The 26,947-nt window shown below is 45.3% G+C and overlaps 1 protein-coding gene across 2 annotated transcripts in view; it reads left to right on the top strand.

Moving 5' to 3' along the window:
- LIX1 (limb and CNS expressed 1) overlaps positions 1-24,232 on the top strand; it is a 42,689-nt gene extending 18,457 nt beyond the window's left edge. Inside the window, exons 3-7 of one of the 2 annotated variants that reach the window (XM_040986085.1) lie at positions 14,066-14,206; positions 16,465-16,560; positions 20,877-20,954; positions 23,136-23,470; positions 24,221-24,232. In XM_040986085.1, coding sequence (XP_040842019.1) covers positions 14,066-14,206; positions 16,465-16,560; positions 20,877-20,954; positions 23,136-23,423 — 603 coding nt within the window. In that variant the 3' untranslated portion in view covers positions 23,424-23,470; positions 24,221-24,232. Of the gene's footprint in view, positions 1-14,065; positions 14,207-16,464; positions 16,561-20,876; positions 20,955-23,135; positions 23,644-24,220 lie in introns of those variants that run through there. The other variant, XM_040986084.1, reaches the window with a different exon arrangement.
- Positions 24,233-26,947: the final 2,715 nt, after the last annotated feature.

The following is a 26,947-nucleotide window of genomic DNA, read 5'->3' as shown; positions in this document are numbered from 1 at the left end:
ACACGTAGTACATATTCCAAGTACTGCGTTTTGTAATTATGATAAAGCCTTTTTCTGTCTGATGGGGTGTTACTGATGGTATGTGTGAAGGTGGATGTAAATGATACGTTTCTACTCACACACAAACATTTACCTACGTTAGCCATCAACATCTTGGTATCAGGTGTATGGGACAAAAGCTCCTGCAGTAACGAGGAAATATCACATATTAGGCTAAGAATGGAGAATTTTTTCTATACTCTGAGGAAATTCATGTACAGAAAAGTTATAATAATTATGTAAAGTTAGGTGAGAGTCAATGAAAACACAAGGAAATGTACTTTTATGCTTACTAAATCCTGTAAATGCAGTAAACCATCTGTCAATGTTCAGTTACTGGCCAAGATGCATATTTCATAGCTGATGAGCCCTGTGAAACTCTTAAGCAATTTTTTTCCCTCTTAGTTTTGACAACTAAGAGGTCCAGAGGCAAGTATTCAGCCTAGGATAAGTTGAAAGAGCACAATGTAGTAGAATTCTAAAGAATAAGTTAAGTAATATCTGGTTTATTTTTCTTTTGCCTTATTTACCCTTTGACCCTAACACTTCACTCGTTTAGTCTGTCCTGTTACTTATCGTGTGAGTTTTCCATTGTTGCAAAGCAAGAGAATGGTGTAGTTTGTAAACAGATCACAAATCCATGCTAGCTCAGAAAGGTCAAAGAAGGATTTGTAGGAAAGTGCAAGTGGGGACAGAGACACAGCTGGAGGTGTCTGGGTCACACACAGAAAAGGGGAGGTGGTACTGCTGGCGTAGGGAACAGTGTGTGCAAAGGCATGGGATGAGCATAAACTAAAAGCATTTTTACAGTTATAAGAAGGTAGTTTGTATGGGATAAAGACAGTTGGACACTCATATAAAACCACAATTGGCAAAGGACAAAGAAGTATACATTTACTCTTCTTATTCTAAGATTTATTTCTTTTTTTATTGGAAAGGCAGATCACATTTACAAAAAGAAAGAGAAACAGAGAGGGGGGGAGATCTTTCCTACACCTGTTCACTCCCCAAATGGCCACAACAGCTGGAGCTGAGCTAAGCTGATCCGAAGCCAGGAGCCTGGAGCTTCTTCCAGGTCTCCCATGTAGCTGTAAGGCTTTGGACCATCCTCCACTGCTTTCCCAGGCCATAAGTAGGGAGCTGGATGGGAAGTGAAGCAGTCAAGACACTAACTGGCCCCCATATGGGATCCTGGCACTTGCAAGCTGAGAATTTAGCCAATTGAGTCATCATGCTGCACCCCAGGTGTCACATCCTTCGAGAACTTTCTCCAAATCCACTTGCTAGAAAGATATTCTGCCTTTGATTCCCCAAAATAACTGTCTTAGGTTCTCTGCTAGTGTTTAATGTTTTCCACATATATGCATCACATATATGCATGTCCTGTCTCTGGAATTCAATTAGAATCCTCATAGAAACAGTCTGAATCCTGAGGTTTCCCATAACACCAAAACTGTATTTTTCATATGATATATACATAGTCAAGATTATTGAATACCCAAATAAATGAATAACAAATCCCAAGAACAAATGACCAAATGTTCATTCTTGGCTATAATGAACTGTCAAAGAAGATGTTAGTCCAAAGTCTGTAAGATGACAGGACTAGGAAGGAAAAGTCAGTAACATTAAAATCAGCCAATATTGTTCTCTTTCTGCGATTAGAGCTTTAAACATAACTGACCTTGAAGGTATTGGCTTAATGGAACATCTGATTCTCTCTGGATTGAATTTGTGCATAGTAACTCCACATGTCTCCCATCCCTTCCTCAGCTCTCATGACCGTGAATAACCAGGATTTGATTGTACTCATACCCAGACACGCAACTGTGTCTTCATATGTAGCGGCTCCTCTCTCTAAAATGCAGTGCAGTTGTCAGGGCAATGAAGGGATAGAGAGGATAGGAAGTTGAGAACTTCCAATGTTTTTATTTCTGTTACCTAGAGAATTATGGATGTTTCTGTCATCTCATAAATTTTGACTCCGAGTGATAGGATCTCCCTTAGGCAGCAGATTCAACATCCTCCTTGTGGTCTTTTAGAAAATAGAAAACAAAACAAAACAAAAAAAGAAAAGAAAGCTGAATTCTTCAGCAGGGGGCCTCTTGGTGATTTCTCTGATCACTTCAGGGTCTCCCTTTCCTTATGTTTAAATCATCATATTTTAAGGTTCTCGGGGGTGGAGGAGGGAGGTTGCTAACATCCTTGCTTTAAAAGACCCAGAATTTCCTGAATCAAATATGTTTCGAAAATGTGTTCGGGTGGTTGACTGCCAAACCTGGCCCCTTGACCAAACTTTGGCCTTCTAAAATATGGTTGTAAGAAGGAAAAGTGTGGAGCGGAAAAGAGAAAGAAAACTCCTCCTAAAGCAATGTCCTTACGCTTCTCTTGGTCAGTTTGGAAACCATCTGAAATGCTATTTTCACCATATAACATTTCATCATGTTTTTGCCAGCAGTTGGCCTGTGAGAGCCCGCATGCTCATTCCTGCATTGCCTCTCACATAATCCAATGTCACTCCTGTGCATTGCAAATCATTTCATGATGGATGATTAATGCCCAGACCATGCGTTGAGACGTGGAGAAACCATTATGCCAGCGGTAGCCTTCCCACTGAGCCGTGGACGTCACCTCTGATGGTGCCAAGTCCCTGAGAACACTTGAGGTGGAGTACAGGACTAGAGCACAGAAATAATCCCTCTGGTTTCAGGCAGTTGCCTGAAAGCTGCCTAGGATTATACTCATTCATTCTTTAGAAAACAGTATTCAGGCTGAACTTGAGTTTGCTAGTGAATCAAAGGAAAGCAGTCAAGTCAAAGGCTCTGATGGACACAAACCACTGGTTTTTACACAAAGAAACCTCCCATGCAAGTCAATGGGAGGCTTGTTTCCATGAAGACTCATTAAAAATTTTTAGCTGGTCTTGGCACCACAACCTCAAAAGAGAGAGAGAGAGAAGGAGAAAGAGAGAGAGGGGGAGAGAGAGAAACAGAGGAGTAGTGACATAAAATCCCAACCCTGCCTTGAGGCTGTGCCTTCATAAACTATGACTCTATAGAAATAGAGGCGTGAAAACATGGTTTTATTTTTAAATGTCTGATGATATAAATAAAGTGACCTATTGCTGCAAACTTATCTTCCCCACCCTGTCACACTGAAACGTGTTAGTACTTCGTGTGCCTTTTCCTAAAAGAAAGCATCTTCTAATATTACCAGTCGTGAGTTGAAATTCACGCATTTTGGACATAGTCTCTGTATGCCATTTTTTTGGTCTAGGCAGTTAATCCTTCCGCGCCACACATCATGACCATGAAAACTTGCAGTAATTTTCATTTTTTCACAATAAGAGCAGCACAAGGGCCTTCAGATCAGCGTCTGGCTCCCCTCTTGGTGAACTCAGGGAAAACCACTCATCGTTTGAGCAGCTGTTTTCATTTCTAAATCCAAAAGGGGAACATGAGTATTTTATCTTATTTCATATTTTGATTTAAAAGGTTTGCGATGCGAGTCTTATTTTCCAGCCAGTGACGTGGTCTTCCATATAGAGTCTGCTGGGGTGACTTGGATTAATGAATTCCAGGCTCATTTTGAGTAAAAAAGCAAAATGTCCCTTGAGCAGAGTCCTACGACATGCAATTATTTCCGTGCGTGAGTTATGATGGAATGGAAAGCATGCCTGCTGCCTGCCGCGCTGCTCTGATGGCTCGGTGTTTTTGAAGTGCGAGGCACTTACCCACTTGGGAATCAGATCCTGTTCACAAGGATTTTGGTTGTTGTTAAAACTGTTCCACAGAAAACAAATACAGGTGTTATAAACATCGGAGCCATCCAGCAAGTTGTACAATGCCAGGGGCCCAGCACCTTCAGACTTTCCTCAGTGGCCGTTTCCTCAATTGTCGCCAGTGTCTACTGCTGTTGCAACAACTTCACAATTAGAAAACATACACAGGGTCCCCAGAGCAGAGGCACTCCTTGGGAAGCTCAGTCACAAAAAGCCTTTGCATTCTCACACCACTCCGGCTTCCCATCCAAAGCCACTGCGGAGAAAGATACCTAGGAAAAGCTATTCTCCCAAGCAACGAAAGGCAGGGTCAAAGTGTTGACTTCTGTTTTGTTTTCCTTAAGGCAGCAAGCACACCTCATCTGTATTATCAAACGTAAAAGCACGTGTTTTATCCTCTGGCGAATTGACTTGAGTCTTCCCAAAGCCCAGGGAATTAAAGGTATAAATCATAATAAATAAAGTTGATAAAATTAAGTTTTTCCCAGGAGAGAATGACTAAGGGAAAATTTGATTAACTGGTATACTTGACCAAATGGAATTGCAACGCTGTTTTTGTTGATGATTCAATAAGGCCTTAACATTCCATATCCCAGCTAGAGACTGAGTTCCTGCCATACCACCCAGCACTCCCGCACCGTCTCAATGCAAACTCTTTCTGTTTGAACCCACCCGTGACCTCTTCCCTGCCTCCTGGTTTGTGTACCCTGACCTCGAGGTACTATCTGCAGTACACTCTCACTGAATTCTGCAGGAGACATTTTTTTGGTTGAAAACTCCATCGGAAAGCAGCCTGGTTTGTAACTAATGAGATCCAAATATATGTTGCATGACCCCTTCCAATGCTAAAGTCATACATCAGCTAATTATTGGACTTGCCCCCAAAATCAGGAGTGCAGACCGTTTTAATGAGACCCATTTTATGTCCCAGCCTCATTGTCTAACTTTAATCGTTTTCTTTTTTTTTTTTTTTTTTTGTAAAGCCGAGTGAAGGGAGATGTTCCACTTCAAACTGAGCAGTAGAGTGTAGAGAAAGGAATGGCTTGGCAAAGGCCCAAACTGGGACTCTCTCCATAGTCAATTCCCAGCCCCAACAGTTCGACCCAGGAAGATGCTCCGTGTCTCTCCAGGTGGCTAAGGAAGGAAGTCAGCCTCTTTCTCTGCTAAAACCCCTCCTGTCCTGCTCATGCAATCAGAGCCGAGTCCTTTTACATCAAAGCCACTATAAAAATAAACCAAAATCATGAGCCCTGATCAATTCATCTTGTCTTCACCTTAACTTGAAAAAAGAACCAGGAGGGGGCATGTGGGAAGATAAAGAAAGAAAAAGAAGGAAAAAGATCTCAGGGTGTAAAGTACAACATGGCTTTGTAATGGTTACCAGGGAGCCCGCTCTAGCTATGTGCCTGGAATCGGGCGTGCAGCGAGGTAACAGGCAGGGCCCAGGTGGTTTCTATTATAAAAATAGCATTCCGACCCACCATGTGCCTGAAACGTTTCTTTCAGTTGACAGGAACTGCTGAGTTTTCTCTGAAAATTGGACTCCCAGGCCAGCCCCTCCCCCCGACTCCCAGCTCACACACAGCTCTAAATTGTTCCCAATGGTTCAGCATCAGCCTGACCTAGGGGGAGAGAAGTGATATTAACTTGGGTGACTGAGTTTCAACGGTTGCCCTTTTTCACATCACCATCTGGAAATGGGGAGGGGGGATGCTAATATAGCCACAATTAGATTAATTGGAACACATGCAAATGTTCAGGCTTCGGCCAGGGCAGCCCAGGTCGTTAATGACCTGAAAAGGGGGACTGTTAGCTCAGTGCTTGGCTTGTGGCATTCTTTGTGCTGAAAGTTCGCAGTCGGGATGAAACCGAGGTGTGGGTGACATTGAGCAGAGCTGGCAGGCTGTACACATGAGCTCTGTGAGTCACTTGCTGAGACTCGAGACTCCAAGTTGCAAAAAGCAAACTGTTTCCAACCGCCTAAAGGACTGACACAACAGCCCAAGGGATTCTCAACGCTCATAGAATCAGTTTATTTGTTTTCATCTCCTACCCGGTCCTAGTGGGGAGAACCCCTTGGGTACCATGAACCATTGAGTGCAAACCACCTAAGTAACGTTGACCTACCTGTCCTTGGCCCTGGACAGGGTGGCGTCTTCAACTTCAGGTGTTCAGATCAATGCAATCTGTCATATTTGCTAATCCATTACTGCTCGTAGTTAAATACCATGTTCCCTAGGCACATCTATGGATTAATTCCAGAAAGTCTGTTGTTGGGATGGAGAGCAGTTCCTGCTAATAATGTCTTTTCACACATCCTATGGGTGGGATATGGGTACAGTGAAACTTTGGAATATAGCAACAGCTGCTCAAACCAAGAACATGGGAAAAATTATGTATTAAATGAGGGCTATCAGGAAGCTTAATAGTTCAAAGTCCAAATTATGTCAGTGTGACTGAAAGGTGTTTCTATCAATGGCAGCATCTATAAGTAGTTACTAAATTTTCATAAGTAATTAATAGTGACTAATTTCTCATTAGGCATTTTTTTTTACTTATAACATGTGCATGACTACCAACATTTTATTTCAATGTAAGAACATTTGCCCATCCTAAACATTGACTAACCACAGGACAGCTCATTGGCCTATAGTTAATGTTGACTGGATCTTGACATTGCATAGTGTAGCATCTTGAAAAATTATCATTGAGGAAGTAAGCAGAAAACTAAAAGTCAGACCACTTAATTAAGTCAGCAATGTATACATTCTTCCTAAGCCTAACTTCAGAAGAATATTCAAAGGATTTTCTAAAGACCAATTTGTTCATTTGTTTGACGTGCAAGAGAGAGAGGAAGAAACAGAGGCAAAGTGGGAGATCTCCCATCGGCTGGCTCACTCCCCAAATACTTATCACGGCTGGGTCCTGGATACTTGGACCAGGAGCTTAGAACTCCCTCAAGGTTTGCCGCCTAGTTCACAGACACCCAAGGATCACTGCCACAAGGTGCATTAGCAGAAAGCTGCATTGGAAGCAGAGGAAGGGGGACAACACAATCCAGTTTCTTAAAAGTGTAATTTCTTTTTTCCTCTGAAGATTTTTATATTTATTTGAAAGGCAGAGTTACAGTAAAAGAGAGAGAGATCAATCTTCCATCTGGTGGTTTATTCTCCAAATAGAAATAACAGGGAGGGATGAGCCAGGCCAAGGATGTGCCTGGGACTCCATCTGAGTCACCCAGCTGGATGGTAGGCACCCAAACATTTAGTCATCCTTCTCTGCTTTCCCGGGTGCACTAACATGGAGCTGGGTTAGAGCCTGGAACAACCATTCTCTAAGAGCAGCCTGGGGTCCACCTGCTCCAGAATCCAAGGGAAGCTTCCCACAACGCAGATATCCACAGGGATGCATCTGAGGAGGCTGATCCAGGTCAGGTTGGACCCTAGCATTCACAGGTTGGATAGTCTCACAAGTGATCACGCTACGAAAAGTGATGGTCATGAACAGCAGATCTAAGTGCCCGGCCTAGGCTTGCTGGTGATCTGGATAGCATTCCCTGCAGACCCCTGGTGGCTGGCTGGTGATCCACACACAAATCACATCCAGGGCCAGAATGAGCTCATCTTGGAGGGAATTTCCTTTCCACTAGAGCTGGTAGGGTGGTATTTAATATAAATAAGATTTACTCTTGAACACTCATCAAACACCTGTTAAAATTGTTGAACCATCCTACATGGCAAAATTCCAAAATCTGGAAAACCCAAATGCAATCAAGAAAACCCTGCTGGCTGGGAAAAAAGACTATGTCCCAAGAGAGGGCATCTGATATCGGTTCTAGTCCTATCTGACCTTGCCATCTCCGGTGTCCATCCCCTACAGCCCGGGGTAGCATCTGAAGGAGAGCAGTGGGAGGGAGGAGGATATGAAGACCATTATCAGTATGTTCCCATCTTCAACTGTCACCATTCATCCTTGGCCTCTTCTTTTCAATAAAACATTCACCTTGAGGGACCAGGAGGAGACATTCTTATAGTCTCTTGTCAAGTCATTTGTGATGGTGTCTGTCCGAGTATTGAGAGCATCAGTCAAGATGCCCACATCCCAAGGTTTGATTCCTGCTTCCAGCTCCTCTCTCTAACTTTGCTCATGTAAACTCTGTGAGCTGAGTCCTTGCCACTCACTTGGGAGATCTGGACTGATCTCTGCTCTCCTGGTTTTGGCCTGGCCTTCTCCCAGATACTGCAGATTCGAGGGACAGTAAACCAAACACATGGAGCATTTCTCTCTCTCTCTCTCCTCACCCTTCCTCCTTTTTGTTGCTCAAATAAATAAATAAATAGCACATGGAATAGGAAAGTTGCAACTTTGCCTGAGTACTATACTGCTTTAAGCAATGCAATGTGATCTTAGTCAAATTAAAGATCTGCTTTATGTCAGAATGGGTGATCAGTCTATGAAGAGAAAAAGAGCCTGGCGGTGGCCAGACAGACCTGTGGGTGAATCTCGCTTTGTTCACTGTTTAAGCTGTATGACCTTCAGATACATGACTGCCTGAAGTCTTCATTTTCTCACCTGCTAAACAAGGATAATAACCAAACCCACTTCACAGAATGGTCATCATAGTGACACATGATAATAAACATAAAGCGCTTAACACCACGCCAAGGGCATGGCATCAAGCATGAGCACTGTTACTGAGCTCTCCATGGGGGGAATTCTTAATTGCCTGCTATGCACAAAGCCTTTGTAGTAGTCAAACACTGCTGTGTAACAAAATCGTCTCAAAACCTGCAAACATTTGCTATCCTGCCCAGTTTCGAAAGAACTGGAATCTAGAAGCAGCTTATGTGGGTGGTTCCTGGAGCCGGAAGGTAAGTTGTCGGCTGCAGTGGCACTGTGCTGCAGGTCTGACTGAGACTAGCCAGTCAGCTTCCAGACTCGCACAGTCGCCCGTGAGCACAGTCCCCTGACCGAGAGGGTGTCTGGAGAACCTCCCACCATGCATGTGGCAGCTGACTTTACTCTGTACAAGGGACCTGAGTGAGACAAGAAAGTATGTGAGATCAACAGAGTCACAGTGTCTTGTAGCTTGCTACCCGGAATGACATTTCAGTACTCCTTGCCATACTCTGCTGGCTTCACATGCCCACCCCAGGAGGGAGGAATTGTGGGGCACATCTTGCAAACCTACTATCCATGCCTTTATTTATTTGCTTTGACTTTTTATGTTTCATTAGTTATTTCAGAGATAGAGAGAGCTCCCATTTGCTTCTTCACTTGCCAAATGCTCTCAACAGCCGAAGTCATGAGGCCAGAACTCAGTGATAGTATCCCATGTGGGTGGCAGGAATCTAACTACTAGAGCCATAACCTCCTGCCTCCCACGGTGTGCATTAGAAGGGAGTTGGAGTTAGGAACTAGAGACAGGTGGCGAACCCTAGCACTTGGAAATGGCACATGGACAGCCCAACCTTGTGCCTTAACCCTTAAGCCCAAAGCCTGCCCCCTACCACTGCCTTTCAATAGCTTTCCTGAGCAAAGCTGTGGTTACCCTTCATTTTCTTTTGGCTTCAATTTTTAGATTAGTCAGGAAGCTTTGAAATGATGAGGGCAGTTTATAATGTACCACTAAATGAAAGGTATGTGAGCTTTAAGATAAACGGCTGAGTGGGGTCTGCTGGCCACTTGGAAAACATATGGCTCCACATGCCGGAGGATTCCACAGCTGACTTTGGTAAAAGCTTGCCTATTAAATATTCCAGCTCTGCACTTCCATGAAGTGCAAAGGACAGAAGTTGTCTCTCTGTATTAACAAGCCAGGGTGGTTAGCAGAGAAGGCATGGTTTACAAATCTGTATTTATGATTGAGGTCTGGCTGCAAAACAGCTAGAATAAACCATACAACCTGGGAAGTCTAATTCTAGCAGGAAGTTGCTTTGAAATAACATCATAGTTCACTCACTCCCCAGCTGATGCCTTTGACGGCTGATCTGGACACCAATAAAATGTCCTGTCACTTGCTATATTTTATTTTCTGACACCGTTTTGCACTGTTTGATGGTTAACACTCATGCTGCCTGTCCTTAGCGGCACCCCCAACACTCCAGCTGAGAGATGCCAAGCATGTTGCTTTTTGGCTAAATTTCTTGCCCAAGGACAAGTTCTTCTGGGTTGAAAAGATCCCTTTGAAAGATCCCTAAAGAAAACTCTGCAGCCATTTCTGGCTTAAATTTGTAGTTCTAGAATGTATGAGAAAGCGGCTGGTTAACATTATAGACATTTTGAAGTACTTGTCTCTCAGAAATGCAAAGAATAATAGCAAGAAAAGCCCTCTGATGGCTCTGAATTTGTTTTATTTTATGTACTTATTAATTGGTACACTTTCTCCTCCATTTTAGGCAAGGATTCTGTGCATTGAAACAATAAAATAAGTAAAGACATGTGTCTGCTTTAAAATCTTGATATTGGTTAAGTCTCTGTAGCCCCTTTTTCCTGCTTTCTGAGTAAAGACTTTCAGCCGACTACACTTTGATGTCCCGAGCAGTGCCATTTGGCTATAAATGTACGGGCTGCCTTTGATCTAGTACTTAGCCGGTCTTATTTAAAATAGATAGTTCCTTTTATCTGGGTCGTGTTTACCAGTTCTCTCTGTCTATGAAAGATGGTTTAAGTTGTTATTGTTTAGATAGAAATTTGTTTCTTAAGAGTACACCAATTAGATCTGAACTCAAATCCCCCAGATTCTGAAACCTCCAGAGCGCTATTGTAGATTATAGAAAGCCGTGGCCCATTACAATGAGCTGCTCCCACAGTTCTCCAGTAATACTTGTGAAAGCTTTGTCTGCTTTTCAATGGGGAACTAACTTCGTGAAGAAAAACAAACACATCCCATATTCAGGCAAAAAAAAAAAAAAATCATCCCAACATGTGAAGTGCTCTTTTTTCTTTTTTAATATTTTAAGGATTTATTTATTTGAAAGGCAAAGTTAAAGCAAGAAAGGGAAAGAGAGATTGCCCCCCCAGAAATAGGCACAGTGGCCAGCGCTGGCCAAATTCAGGAGCCAGGAGCTATTTCGGGGACTCGCACGTGAGTGTAATGGTTTAGGTACATGAGCCCTCCTCCATTGCTTTCCAAGGCACAGCACCTAAGAGTTGGATCACAGAAGCAGAGCAAGTGAGACTCAAAACCGATGTGCATATGGGCTGCCGCTACTGCAGGCAGCAGCTTTACCCACTGTGCTATAGAGCCAGCCCTAATGTTTTATATTTTTTAAGGACTAAAACTTTAAATAAGTGTTCTGACTAAATTCTATCCAGTGCCTTCGTGGCAGGTTTTCCAGCTTCCCAGGCTGTGTTCAGTTATTCTATCAACAAACTATGATAGAGGGTTAGTGTACAGAAGCTCAGCCAGCAGTTCCACTGCAGTGTTGCCAGTGCTCCGAGTCTTCTCAGCCTGGCATTGCCAGTGGTCAGGGGAAGCATCTTAGAAGAACGACAACTGAAGTTTGAAGTCAAGTCTATAACACAAAGCCGTACTACCTGCCCAGACCTCGTAGGCCTCGGAAGACTTTCTGTCCCAAACTTGGAAAGGCCTTCATGCCTAAAGCTACCCAAACCCTTTTTGTTTGTCATTCAACACCAAAAAGAAAACTTCCAAATTACTTTTCATGTGCATTATAGAATTTGAACTCTAGCCCTCCCTTACAAGGAACCTGGACAAATCAGTCTTTGCTGTGAGCTACAACGGCTGCTCGTGCCGTTTACTCTTCTGCTTTGGTATGCTTGCCATTCTCCTCCGTGGCAGGTCATTACATTCCAGAAGTCTTGCATTTAGTTTACTCCACATGCTTAGCACAGTTGAGCTTCTGTAGGTTCTGCTCCTGGCCCAGGACTTAAATGCAGGTTATTCAAAAACTGCACAAGAGACCCCTCAAGGCCTGGAGATTGGGAGAAGGGTTAGGGTAGAAAGGATCAGTGGTCAATTATAGGATCACTACAAGACAGTTTTTTGGGGGAGACGGGTAACAGTCACCTGGCGGGACTTGGAACCTGACCTCAGAGAACTCAAACAGGATTTACAGAGATGGGGAGGAGAGCACGGCGTTTGGAGGGCACGCTGTGTAAGCCTGGGAGAAGACGGGGTCCACGTGGGGCCCAGGCTGAGGGCAGGTGGGGGCTTTCTCCTGGCAGTGGCTTAGAGTCCCTGGGGCTGTGAAACTACTGGCACAGACCCCCCTTCTTTCACATTGGTTCATGAGCCAAACTGACTCCAACAATCCTGCCTTTCAGGCAGCAGGAGCCTTGGAGATTGGAGAGTCTGCTTGCCCAGCCCAACCCCCTTCATGCAGTGAGGAGATTAGCTCCCAGGGCTCAGGCTCCCCAGGTGTCCTGGCCAGCAAGGGGCAGAATCAGGTGTGTCTGGTGAGCCGACTGGCTATACTGGGGTCCTAGAACTTGTTTCCCAGTAAGACCTGGAGTGAAGGGCTTAAACACAGTCCATGGACAGTTAGTCCATCTCCTAGAAGGTGTGTACTCCAGAGACATTATAGGATTTACGTCTATGGGTGGACCCCAGGATCCATTCAACTAGAGAATCAGGAGTCATGGGTATTAGCTGTTAAGAAAAGAGACAAGATGGCAGACGTTGTTGCACAGTGCATAAATCACCACTTGGGATGGCCACATTCCTATTGGAGTGCTCCTTGGAGTGCCAGTTGCTCTGCTTCTGATCTAGCTTCCTGTTAATTCATCTGCGAAGTGGCAGATGACAGTCTAAGTAGTTGAGTTCTCGCCATCCACAGAGGAGACCCATGTGGGGAGGCTGGCTCCGCCTTGGCTTGTCCTAGCCTCGGCTGTTGTGGGCATTTAAGGTATGGATCTCTATTTTTCTCTCCTCCTACCCTTCCTCTCTATCAGTCTGCCTTTCAAATAAGAGAAATGAAGGAAGAGGGGAAAAAGGGAGCGAGGAAGACAGAAGGGGAGAAAAAGGATGACAAAAAGAATCCGGATATGTGGAGCAGCCCCAGGTGAGTCAGAAGAAGCCAGGCCAGGAGGATGGATAGCAATGTTACATGTTTTTTTTTTAAGATTCGTTTATTTTTATTGGAAAGTCAGATATACAGAGAGGAGGAGAGACAGAGAGGAAGATCCTCTATCTGCTGATTCACTCCCCAAGTGGCCACAATGACCAGAGCTGAGCCAATCCCAAGCCAGGAACAACTTCTGGGTCTCCCACATGGGTGCAGGGTCCCAAAGCTTTGGGCCGTCCTTTCCCAGGCCACAGGCAGGGAGCTGGATGGGAAGCATGGTCACCAGGATTAGAACCGGTGCCCATGTGGGATCCCGGCACATGCAAGGTGAGGACTTTAGCTGCTAGGCTACCACGCCGGGCCCAAGAGCTAGGTCTTATGAGTTATGCATCAGGGGATGCAGATAGTCCCCTAATTTCAAGAAAATCGATGGAACACATCTGACCCAAACCACACGGAGTGAAAAACAGGTGGTAAGGGATTGTGCTTGAGGCAGTTGGTGAACTGTTATTAGAAGAAAGGTGGGAGGTGACAGGTGAAAATACAGAAACCATCAGACATGGACAGCACCATGGAGAAATAAAAATACATAAGCCAAGCCAGGGTTGCACGTGGAGGGAGCTGCCATGAGGGCGCTAAGTATTCTCGGTGATTCAGCTGTCTTAATGAATTGCTTCTACATCCTTCAGTGAGGAGGACACTGAGGACCAGAAAGACTGGTTTACTCAGGCTCTCACAGCTCACTAATACCAGACCTGGGACTTGAACCCATGCAGTCTCTTCCCAGAGCCCGTGTTCTTCGTTATTGTTACAATTAGTTCAAGTTTTGCTTAGACTCTTTCCTTGTCTTTCTGGGTTTGAGCACAAGCCTGTGTTTGAGAGTAAATCACCCAGCACGCAATAGCAGCAATGCCTACTCTTATGGTTGTTCCTTGGCACAGGACGCAAAGTTTCTGATAACACAGCGGGCATCCCAAGACTGTGCAATAACAGTTGAGACAAAAATGCAACAGAAGACCAAGCATGAGTGGGCTCTGGAGCTAACCGAGAGTCAGTGTGATCTTTAGGAAGGTGTACAATGGACAGGAGGCATCAGGCAAATGAGGCACACAGCAAATGTATGAAAGAGATGTTGCCTCCTGAGGCTTTTGGTGCAGGGAGGAAGTGCTGAGATCCTGGCTCCTCTGACGATTCTTCTTCTCCTTCCCTCCTCAAGTGTTGCCTAAGTAGAGCAGAGGCCAGACGAGATGCAGCCAAAGTGGCCCTGATCAACTCCCTCTTCAATGAGCTGCCCTCTCGCAGGATCACCAAAGAGTTCATCGTGGAAAGTGTTCAAGAAGCCGTGGCCTCCACCAGCGTGAGTATGAAGAAGTCAGGGGCATTTGGGCCCTGGTACTATCATAGTGCGTGAGCCAAGTAGCACATATTGTCAACTAGCCAGAGTGGGATCATTTGTCCAGTGAATGCTCTGCAACTGTAACCTGCAAAATTCCCTCTAAGCACAAGCCACGGAGCAGTATAGCCAGTGGGCTCACCGGACACACCTGATTCTGCCCCTTGCTGGCCAGGACACCTGGGGAGCCTGAGCCCTGGGAGCTAATCTCCTCACTGCATGAAGGGGGTTGGGCTGGGCAAGCAGACTCTCCAATCTCCGAGGCTCCTGCTGCCTGAAAGGCAGGATTGTTGGAGTCAATTTGGCTCATGAACCAATGTGAAAGAAGGGGGTCTGTGCAGGTCTGCCGCGGTGCCTCTCCGTGCACTCACAGTAAGAACCGGGCATTACCCAGATGGCCAGGCCTGCTGCTAATAGGACATCCCCTCCCTAAGAAACTTTGCCCCGCTGCTCTGGACAGAAGGACTGTCATTCAGAACATTGCTGATAACAAAGGAGATGCTATCTTACTGTCAGTGGTCCCTTTCCCTCGGAAATGCCTGTATCGCTTAGAGGGGAGGTGGGGAGGGGGCAGGCAGAGGAGAGCAATTAATCGGGCAGGGAGAAGCCGGGAGCTCTGCTCTGGATCTGCTCTGAGGATGAAAGGAAGCCTTTATTTTCCGGCCCTGTAAATTTCAAGTGCTTTTGAGGAAAAGAAGTTAGCAAAATGACGCCTGATTTATAGAAGTGTGGAATCTACTCAGGAGCAGGGAGGGGCCCTCCGTGTAAATGTAATTTATCATTTTTTCATGGCAATTTCTAAGGAAAGCGAATATATATGGCCTGCAGGCTCCTGGATGGCATTCCTCTGGGCTATTTAGAAAGCCAACGTAAATATTTCAGCAGCAGTGTGTTAATGTGAGTGTGTCCAAAAGCGATAAATCTGCCGCTATCTAATGCTGGCAGTTGGTGGTTCAGTCTCACACACTCACCCTTGCCCACCTTCCCAGGAAGCTAAGATCGTGGGATCTTGAAGGGTAGGCACGAATGCCAAGCCAGGGCCTCAGTTAATGTCCCAGGCTCACACCGCACAACCACACGGATAGACAAGTTCATTTCTACTTGTCACCCACCCACCTTGTTTCCTAAAGAGAAAGTAGTCTGGGAGTGAAAGAATGAAAACCAAGATCCGTGACTCCAGCCAGAACACCAGCACGTTATGAAAAGCTCCCCTTAAGAATCTTGGCAATAAAATATGACGGGTCCGTGTGACTGGTGAATTCTGTCTTATGTGAGCTCCGTGATCTCGCCTCGTGGATACTCCAGCTAAAGCAAGGTCAGAGTTCCACGATGTCAACAAGCAACAATGAAGGCAGCCTGGCAGGCAGTCACATGGGCCACATCATCACCACCACCCTACATTCTGTGCAACAATCTAAGGATTTCTGCTTTGGGATAATTATTTTATCAGTCAATATAAAATAAGCGAGTATCCTCTTTTGTGTTCTTATCTTTCAAAATTTTGCTTACATGAAAGAGTTATAGAAAGAGAGGGAAAAAGACAGAGATCTTTTATCTGATGGGTCACTCACTAAATGGCTATAAAAACCAGGGTGGGCCATGCGAAAGCCAGGAGACTGGCATTCCATCAGGGTCTCCCATGCAGGTGGCAGGGGCCCAAGCACTTGAGCCATCTTCTGCCACTTGCCCATGCACATTAGCAGGAAGTTGGATCAGAAGTGGAGTAGCCAGGACTTGAAGTGCTGCTCACATGGGATGCTGCTCATCTGAGGGTCACAGGTGGGAGCTTAACTCACCGCAGCACACACTGGCTCCTCAGCTAGTGGGCCAAGCAAAAGATTGAAATGAATTTCAAAATCCTCTTAACTCTGATTCTTGCTGAGATATTAGGATTTTATCTAAGACAGATGGAGACTGTACAATAGTCACTGGTGTGGGCATAAAGCCCGTGAAGTTATTTGGCCTACCGCTGCAAAGGCAAATTCAGGTGGGACTCAAAATTCGATAAATCTGCACCAGGCTAATTTTTAAGCTGATAATTTTGTATGGCTCACAAACGATGTTACAAATGTCCTAATGGCTCTTAGTAGAATAAAAAGGCTCTCCACCCCCAGCTTGGCTAACAACAGAAGGCTTACTGTGCAGCCATGGGATTACTTTGTGGCCTCTCAGAGCAAGGGAGGGAAAAACAGTGATGTTTCTTTCCTGCTTTCCTTCCCAAGGGCACTCTAGATGACGCAGACGACCCTGGCACAAGCATCGGAGCCTACCACTACATGTTGGAGTCCAACATGGGGAAGACCATGCTGGAGTTTCAGGTACCCCCTACTTTCCCTTCACACCTCGGCTTGGTCATCACTCAGTCCAGAGGCCTGGGAGGAATACAGCGCTCATCACCAACAGCTTCTGTTCCAGGAACCTAGTGTTTAAGACATTCACCTGTCTGGAACACAACACATTGTCCATCTCTCTTTTTTTTCAAGATTTGTTTATTATTTGAAAGGCAGAATTGCAGAGGGGGGAGGCAGGAACAGAGAGAGGGAGAAAGAGATTCTTTTAGCTGCTGGTTCACTCCACAAATGTCCACAGTGGCTGGGGCTGAACCAAGCTGAAGCCAGGAGCCCGGAGCTTCCTCCACATCTCTCACATAGGTCAAGGGACCCAAGCACTCAGGCCATCTTCTGCTGTTTTCTTGGGCACTTTAGCAGGGAGTTAGATCGGAAGCAGAGCAGCCAGGATTCAAACTGGTGCTCAAAGGGGATGCTGGCACTGCAGGCAAAGGTTAAACTCACTATGCCGCAATTCTAGTCCAGTTGTCTGTCCTTAACCACAACCCAGAAGGCCAAAATTGATAAGCAAATGAGGCACAACCTTTGCTTTTATGACACCTTATTTATATATAACAGAGAAGAGAGGGAAAGCACGGTCCAGCTGCCAGGATAGAGCATCCCCTTACACTATAGCAAACAGTGTGACCTGTTGCTGGCTACCTTCAGGTTGCTCATTTGCAAGAGTCACAGGTGAAAATACCTACTATGCCTATTGAACAATTCCTGCTCAGTTCAGGCATTTCTGTTAACCCAGGTCTGCCACCCCCTACTGTCAACCAACTGAAACAATTGAGCAACACATCCTTTTGCAACCGAGGTTGACAAGCCACATTAGAACTGAGAAATCATATTAACTGTTTTTGATGGAACCTGACTTAACAATGGCAGAAACGTACCCATACAGCCATGCTGTTTTCCACTTTGAACTTCATGTTTATTAAATTTCAGGAAATAGTCAACAGGTTATTATTGAACAGACTCTGCATTTGATCATTTTTCCCACTTGCAGTGAATGCAAACATCACACACAGATCTAAGGGCAGCCAGGCTAACCTGTGATGTTCAGTAGAATAAATGTGCTAAACAGTATTTCTTTCTTTCTTTTTTAATATTTACTTACTTTTATTGTAAAGTCAGATATACAGACAGGAGGAAAGAAAGAGAGGAAGATCTTCTGTCTGATGATTCACTCCCCAAGCGGCCGCAACAGCCAGAGCTGAACCAATCTGAAGCCAGGAGCCAGGATCTAGGAGCTCTTCTAGGTCTCCTACATGGGTGCAGGGTCCCAAAGGCTTTGGGCCATCCTCAACTGGAACTGGGCACAGATGTGAGACCCGCATCCAAGCACTCTTAATAGAATGCAAGCATCCCAAGTGGGGGCTCAGCCACAGGGCCAAACCCATGCCCCCCTACAACCTTCTTTACACCCAAATAAACTTTTAACGCTGTGTTTCCATGAGCAAGTTGAAGTCTCATCATGGTGAGGGATGATATTGAAATGCTAGAAGCTATGGGGTGGCTTCCCAGACACTTGTCCCTAAGTTGGATGTTCTAATGTGGACAAGGTAGTCCCCCCACCCAAAATAGCTCAGGGACTTGCGCAGGAGTAAAAGCCTGGCAGTGAAAATGGCTTTCTACTCCCCTCCCTATAACAGTTTAAACTCAGAAAAAAAGTAGATGAGACAAGTGTGGCATTGGGGGAAAAGCATCAACTTTAGGAAGCACAGCTTTCCACCTGCCACGTGGGAGTTTGTCTACTCTGAGATTTTGTTTTCTCATCTCTATGATCAGAACAGTAGTGTCTGGTTTGTAGAAGTCAATAATGTGACATTTACAAAGCAAGGACCATTGTGCCTACCCCAAAGAAGGCAAGTATTTCATTCTGTCCTCCATGCCCATGAAAAGAATCGCGTACCTCTCTCCTTGTAAAATACACATTGCCTTTTCCAGTTGGCAGCAGCCTTTGTGCAATTTGAGGTAGCTATTCTCAGAAAAAAACAAAGGGGTTTCTGAAGGAGACTGGGTTGGTTAGTCTACCCTAGATGGGAAGGCAAGACTGAAGCCAAAAGGAATTCCTGGAATTCCTTCCGAGTGCTGTGCAAGGCACCACTCATCATGCTGGATACTGCTTCGCTCGCCTGGCCCTGGGCTGTGCCTTCCGTAGGGTCTGTGCATTGGCCTGTGAAATCATTTGCACCCTGCTGTGGTGATGCTCCCTATGCCCTCAGGCTCGGCTCCAGACGAAATGAGGGCCGGGAATTCCAGTCCTCCTTGCTCCCGCTCCTCCCCAGCAAGCAGGAATACTGGCTCCCCAAGAAGATCCACCAGGCATGTCCTTCTTCCCTCTGGGATCTGGCATCACTGCTCAAGGCATCAGCCCATGAGTACACCTAGTAGGAACTGAACACAGGCAGTGAGTCCCTCTGGGGGAGAAGAGATGTGGCTTTGCCTCTTGCAGGACGCCGCCATGGCATATGCAAGCAGCACGGCTGGTGTGTCCTCCCGACTGCCCTAGGGAGGAAACGTGATCCGCCTCTGCTTACCTTCACTTCGTGGGAGGGATGCTGGGTGCCTGTGGTCTGGGGGGAGGGATGCAAGCAGCACTCGTCCCTGGGTCTTGTCAAGGTCAGGTTCTAGGCCAACTTTGACTGAAGCTGGTTAATATATTTATTCTGAAGCCTAATGCAATCCAAGGCAGGGTTGTTTATTTACATCTTTGCTAAATTCTCCAGGTCGCCTTTTAAAACCTCATCCCATAAACAAATTTCCTCTTAAATCCATTCTCTTGGGTGGGGAGATGGTGCCCACCTGTTTTTCAAGTTCTCCATTTACAGTGTTTGTTTTTCTTATTTCTGATGAATCGCAGAACCAAGCCAGTCTCCCAGACGCAGTCCCGCAGCGAGGCAGGGCGCGTTTTCTTCCCACAGAGTAGCTGGAAAGTCAAACATTGCTTCCCACAGGAGGTAACCCCCCCCCCCCCAAGCAGGCCAGTGGGACAGAGCTCAGTTGTCCCTTTAAATGGAATGAATGACAAAACGGACCAGCAAAGCTATAAGCCAGGAGCCATAACTGCAGCCTTCATTGAAAAGGAAAGAAAACATGCAGCTCAATTCCCCAATCCATTGTTTTTAAAGATATATGTATTTATTTATATGAAAGGCAGAGTGACAGAGAGGGGCTGGGAGGAAGAACTAGCTGGCCGAGTGGCCACAACAGCCTGGACTTAGCTGAGCCAGGCCAGAGCAAGGAATGCAGGACACGCTCCAGCTCCGCCATGGACTGTGGTGGGGAGGTGAGCACGTGGACCATCGCCTGCCTCCCAGGGTGTGCATACGCAGGAAGCAAGAAACCGGATCGGAGCCAGAACTCAGCCTGAACTTTCTTTTACTAGAGGAGGGTGTCATAACTAACATTTTTTTTTAAAAAAAAGTTTTATTTATTTTTAATGGAAAGACAAATTTACAGAGAAAGATCTTCCATTTGCTCGTTCACACCCCAAATGGCCACAATGGTCACAGCTGAGCTGAGCTGATTCAAAGCCAGGATCCTCTTCTCCCATGCAAGATTTTGGGCCAGCCTCTGCTGCTATTCCAGGTCAAAAACAAGGAACTTGATAGGAAGTAGATAGGACATGAACCAGCACCCATATGGGATGCCAACACTTGCAGGCAGAATATTAGTGAGTTCAGCCATTGCACCAACCTTTTCACTGGCATCTTAGACCAAAGACCTGCCCCCAGTATATCTTTCTTGATTGTCAACATTCTATAAAGTATTGGTGAGTGGGGGTAGTGAAGCAGAGGAATAGAATGATATTTGTTTTCTCTGTTTCTTTTTTTTTTGTGTGTGTATGTGTTTAAATTTATTTATCATTAAGATTTATTATCTGGGCCCGGCGCGATAGCATAGTGATTAAAGCCCTTGCCTTGCACACGCTGGGATCCTATCTGTTCTCCGGTTCTAATCCCAGCACCCCCACTTCCCATCCAGCTCCCTGCTTGTGCCCTGGGAGAGCAGTTAAGGATGACCCAAAGCCTTGGGGCCCTACACCCATGTGGGAGACTGGCTGCTGGCTTCAGATTGGCTCAGCTCCAGTTGTTGTGGCCATTTGGGGAGTGAACCAGCAAATGGAAGCGGTTGCTCTCTGCGTATCTGTATATAAATCTTTAAAAAAAAAAGTTGTGATCGCAGCGTCTTTTCAACTTCCCTGAAGTATCCAGGCATCAGAGGGACACCTTGCCCAGCTCTCGCTGATATCCGTGTCTGTTACAAAGCCTCTGAGAGGCCACGCTTGGGTTTTGCAGGAGCTGATGACCATCTTCCAGCTGTTGCACTGGAACGGAAGCCTGAAGGCCCTACGCGAGACCAAATGCTCCCGACAGGTGAGGTTCCCCTCTCCCCGACCCCCGGAGGGCCTGCCATCTTCCTCTGGGCTTTCTTCATCAGCATCCCTTTCAGTGTGGCACCCATTCATTCCCAGCAGCGTGCACTCTCGCTAACAGTCCAGTTGAGCCAGGAACTGGCAGATACATCCACTAAGAAGAAGCTGGCTGGGCACACGACCAAGGGGGCAAGCTACTCCTGAGGCAGGTGGTGTGGGGAGCAGAGGGGCAGACCCAGGGTCCACTCCATCTGCCTGACACCCTCATGGAGACTGATGGAGTTCTTGGTCACCAGCTTCAGTGTAAGCAAGATGTGGCTGTTGCAGCCATCTGGAGAGGGACCCAGCAAATTGAAGATTCTCTCTCTCTCACTCACTTTAAATTAATCTTTAAAAACCAAAGTTCTCCCTCTTTTTTGTGCACCTACCCTGCCTATATAACCGTTGTGCCAAATTACAGACTCGAGAACACACTCTTTCAGGAACCTTCTCACTGGAGGAAGGTAAGGTGGGTTGTGTTGGGATGATAGTTCCCACTGCTGCTGAAATGACCACAGAGAGGAACAAGTCTTCCAGCATTCCATTTGTGTTGTTGTTGCTGCTGCTTAGACTAATTTAGGGTGGAGGTTCTTCTTTATTTTGGGTGCCAGGGTCTCACTATTTCCTCATTTATCCTGAAAAGCACCTTCACACCTCTCAATAGCAAGTGATGTGCAATTGGTGGTTTTCATCGCTGATGTTCTACAACCCATCCCTCCTATCCCCACCATTAGACGGAGGAAGAAGTGGATTCTCTGAGGATTTGCTAACAGTACTTTGGTTAAGGAAGAAAGCCTCTATCGGTTAGTAACACGAGGGTGGCTCATGTGCAACAGCTCACGGAGTCTGTGCCTGTGCTTTGCTTAGAAAGTCTGGCTTTCGAAATGTCAGAGACAGAAAAGAAATGAGTAGTTGACATTGGCATTGCCTGCTTTTTTTCCTTTTCCTTTGATTTTACAAAAGCCCTTTGAAATATGCCCAGTTGGTTATAAACACTTTTCCATGGTTGCTTTTAATTTGTTAAGGTCATAAATAAATGCCATATGTTCTTGAAAATAAAAATAAGCAGTGCATCCATGCCAGCTGATCCAATGGGCACACATAGATAGGATTGTTTTACTGTATGGGCAATGTTCTCATGCAAGAACTGATGGGTAGAGTTTAAACTTTGATTTTTTTCCCAGATGAAGATATAGTGTGAAGTCATAATTAAGATACTACTATTAATAATGTCTGCATTCCATAGTCCATGTGTAGAGTTCTTTCTGTAGTTGCCATGAGCCCAGGGGACCGTCATCTTCCTCAAGCATCCCCCACGGGGTTGCAGTTGGTTCATTGGCTTGCCTGGTTGGAAGCCTCATCCCCAACCTCTGACCAAAGGCTTCCTGCTTTCTGCTGTGGCTGAGCCCAAACTCCATTCTCCCCAAATCCCTCTGCATCATTGTCCTCCACCCGCTCTGTGTTGCCAAGGGCAAGGATGTGGGTGGAAGGACTCCAGGAGTCAATGAGATGCTTTTCCAAACAGCTGTTCTCGGAACACATTTTCAAGGAAATGCTGCTATTTCCTTACAGAGCTTTGTGTTGGATGCGGTACAGAGTCACTGCTGGTGGCACGTTGGGATTCAGCTTTATTTGACCAGCCTAGCGCTTCATTACCTTTGATGAACTGTATCATAGGGCTTATCTGTCTCCTCTCTGTTATTTAAGATTTGTTTGTGTATTTATTTACTTAAAAGCTAGAATGACAGAAAGAGAGAGATATTCCATCTGCTTATTTACTCTCCAAATGGTTGCAATAGCCAGGGCTGGACCAGGTTGAAGCCAGGAATTCCATGTGAGTCTCTCACATGGGTGGCAGGGACTCAGGTGTTTGAGTCATCATGTGCTGCCATTCAGGCATATTAGCAGGGAGCAGAAACAGAATCCCGGTAAGCTGGACTTGGTCCAGACATTCTGATATGGGATGTGGGCATCTCAAGCAGCAGCTTAACCTACTGCACCACAACACCTATGCTTGTCGTAAGATTTCGTTTCAGAACACCAGAGAGAGTTGACTGTTGGAACGCTCCCCCTTAATGGGCAGGGACAAGGTGGAAGGCCACACACCCCTTACTGACACTGTGGACTCTTTCCTGGCTCTTAGGAAGTCATCTCCTACTATTCCCAGTACTCCCTGGATGAAAAAATGCGCAGCCACATGGCCCTGGACTGGATCATGAAGGAGCGGGAGTCACCAGGAATCCTTTCTCAGGAGCTACGAATAGCCCTGAGGCAGCTGGAGGAAGCCAGAAAAGCTGGACAAGAACTACGCTTTTACAAAGAGAAGAAGGAAATCCTGAGCTTAGCCCTGACTCAGATCTACAGCGACCCTGAGGCATCCTCACCCAGTGATGACCAGCTGAGCCTCACGGCCTTGTGTGGCTACCACTAACAAGGCTGGGTCCCCGGTGCTCCAGGGATGCCAGGCTCTGACATCAGGTGGCCCACTGGAGGGGCACAGAGGCCTCAGCACGGTTAGCAACTGCCTGCAGAAGTCTGCATCCTCCCCACCCCTTCTTCCCACGGAATGAGAGAGTAGTAGAACTCCTCCCAGGCCCAGCATCCCTCGCAATGCATGTTTCTCCCATTGCACTCTCAATAGCTCCACCACTCAGGTTGGAACGATGGAGACAGGATTGTGTGAAAAATACACTGCAAGCCTGGCTTCCATCAGAAGTCTCGTGACATGTGCCTTGCTAGATTATAAATGGCATTTCAAAGAGCGAGCTGGTATAGCAACCCCTCCAAAAACAGCAGCCAGGACTAGGGAAATAGTGTGATAGGCTCTTTTTAAATTACTTGGGATCAAATAAACAGTATGAATTTTTTTCTTAAATACATGAGAGTCAGAAGCTGTTCTTAGGATTTGTAAATTAAGAGGTAGCTCACACTCTACTAAATATAACCCAAAACTAGGGTGGGGATTTTACCTGGACATCCAACTACCAAAGCTCTTAGAGCAGTAATAATATGAAAATTCTAGATGCTGTTGTAATAACAATTTTTAAGACCTACATTCTTCTGTGTATAGGAATAAGTGTCACCTAAAATTAATGTCCAGTTTTTATGAATCTTTTAATCATGTTCATCTTTAATTTGCAAATTTAAAGGTCAAAATAGCCTTTAAAAATCACCAGAGAATAACAAAGACGCTTGCATTTGACTCATTCCACAGACATTAGAAAGAAGGAATCTAGCTGATTTTGTTGTTCAAGCTTGTAAGCATCTAGGAACTGTAACATTAAGAGCTCTAAGGCACTGGAATCTTCTAAAAGGAAGGCTAAGACTGTCACCTCTGTGGCTCAGTCCATCTATGGATAAGAACAGATATGAGAATGGCAGCAGTGTCAACTTGAAGTGTTCAGGGGTGTTTCCATAGCAACAGCACGAGAGGGGTTATTTGACTTTCGTCTGGGAACCCAAACTAAATAAAATTTGTCTCAATTTCCAATGGTTTCTTTTTCTTCTTGTTAATGCAAATGTAGACTAACTTTCCTCAGAGCTGAACATCAGGATTATGTATTCCTACAAAAATATCCTGAGTCACACACGTGCACTGAATTTGAAAGCAGCTCTCTCAGTTCTCACAGAATCCGAATATGCCAGATTATTTGAAAGAAAAAATAAAAGCTTAGAGAAAAATAATCCCTGCATTTGAGTGAGTCTATCAGAATATTCCAGATTTAAAAGAGCTGTCATTCCCATCACGCATAGCACTCAGTTTTCCGGTTGTTCAAAAAGACAGAGCTCACTCATATTTTTGCTGTTAGATTCATCCACCTGTTTCTAGAAAATAAAAAAAAAAATCAAGACATTAAATATTCTTGAAATGCATTCTCTTTAGTAACTACTAAATCTCAAGAAATATTACGAGGGAGGGAGATGCATAAACATGTAACACTTTTCTTCAGGGAAGACTTGTGACGCGAGATGTATTGTGGTGGTGTTTACCGTGCTGTGCTAACATGCCAGTGCCCTTCTAGCCATAGCAAAGGATGTCAGACAAGAAGTATTTTCATCATTGATGACTGTGGCCACAGGTAAATACGAGTCAAGATATTATTTCTTCTTGTCAATTCTGTTTGCTTTTTTAGCGTTGCATGTAGGAATGTAGACAGTAAGAGTCATTTCATGATATCCAACCTCCAAAGAATTAATATTACATTCTTTTATCCAAGGGTACAGGAAAATGAAATCCTCTCTATGAGTCTCAATTTTGACCATACCTTACAAACATTCAAAGAGTTTTTAAAAAATCTTAAATGGACCATACTATGAAACCATGGGGCATCCAAATGCTGATCTGTGGGGCCTAACAGGACTAGGTTCTGCATGGGCACAGAAAGGCAGAACAAAGACAGCTGTGAATTTGGGCACAGAGTTGAAACACCTGCCCGGCTCCAGCGGTTCTCCAGGCATTCCCCTTCTCTTGGTCCCCTGTTGGTCAGTTGGCTTGCAGTCCCCTCACTGCCATTCCTTCTTCTTTCTTCAGCTCCCTGATTTGTCAAAGAAGAGACGCCTCTTTCCTGCCTTTCCTATAATCCTTTTGAACATTTCAATGAATTAGACAAAGGATCATGGTGACATAAAACTGGAAGCCACTAAGTCGCTAGACATTTGAAGAAACCATGCTCAGAAGAGGTAGAGAGCATACATTCTCCCTTTTCTCGCTTGCTAAGATAAGAAGTGTGAAAATTAAAAAAAAAAAAAAAAGATCCATGATCTCTAATATGTGTTGTCTTCCTGAAGTAAGACACTTTGGGGAATTAAGAATGTGTTCTTATCATGCTCAAGTATACCATCTTTACCGAGACCATTACCATCTCTAAAACCCCCGTCTCCGCCCCCCCCACCCTGCCCCCAGAAAGGCTGCAGGGGCTCCATGAGCAAAGAAAGAGCAAGAGGCTGCAGGGGCTTCAGTACAGGTTTCTTCTTCTTTGCACCAAAATAAACCTACCTTTTCATTTTTCAACATTATTTTGAAGTACCTTCACTTAAACCCAAATAAACTTTCTGACAAAAGGGAATCGCCAACTAATGATACAAGGGAGTCCCAGAGTCTTTCTAGCTCCTGTTCATTGAGACTACCCAGAGCACCAATCACGACTGTGTATTCCTGTTAGACAGATGATGTGTGTCACGTGTCTGCCCCTGCAACTGATGGTCAAGTCAGCTTGCTCAAGCAAACTGAAGGCTACACAGAAAAGGTCTCCATTACCAGGGGGCAAACGAGGCCAATTCCCCCAAACATCCTCAATGAGAGCCTCCCAGAGACAGAATGAACGAGAGAATCAAAGCAGTTTCTCTAACCAGAAGTGTGGGGAAAGGATTTCCGGGTAGATAAATAACAGATGTATTCTGTGAATACATTGTGTCATTTCCAAAAGTCACATCTATTCTTGGGGGACAAGCTGTCACCAGGAAGGATGTTCAGAAGAATAATCTCCTAGAGGGGAAATCCCAAAATGGTTCTGGACCGGTCACCCCTGGAATAAGCAGACGTTTCCATGGAGGTGCTCCTCGGGTGTAAGAGCTCTGTTGTGGGGCCAGTGCAGTGGTTCCACAGGATAATCCTTCACCCATAGGGGTGCCGGGTTATGTCTCAGCTGCTCCACTTTCAATCCAGCTCTCTAATTATGGCCAAGTAAAGCAGCAGATGATGGCTCAAAGCTTTGGGATCCTGTTTCCTCCCACATAAGAGACCCGGAAGAGGTCTTGATTCTGGCTTTGGTTCAGCTCATCTCCAGCCAGTTGAGGAGTGAACCAGTAGATGGAAGATCTTTTTTCTTTGTCTCTCCTTTCTATAAATCTGCCTTTCCAGTAAAAATAAATACATTTTTAAAAAAAAAATAAAGAGTTCTGTGGGTGGAGGAACCGAATCATCCACATGACTCTGACCATATTCATATTTCACAC

Source organism: Ochotona curzoniae, unplaced genomic scaffold, assembly GCF_017591425.1.
Source record: "Ochotona curzoniae isolate NIBS_2020 unplaced genomic scaffold, NIBS_Ocur_1.0 contig_4501, whole genome shotgun sequence".
Classification (NCBI taxonomy): Eukaryota; Metazoa; Chordata; class Mammalia; order Lagomorpha; family Ochotonidae; genus Ochotona; species Ochotona curzoniae.
This window is presented reverse-complemented; position numbering and strand designations above follow the sequence as displayed.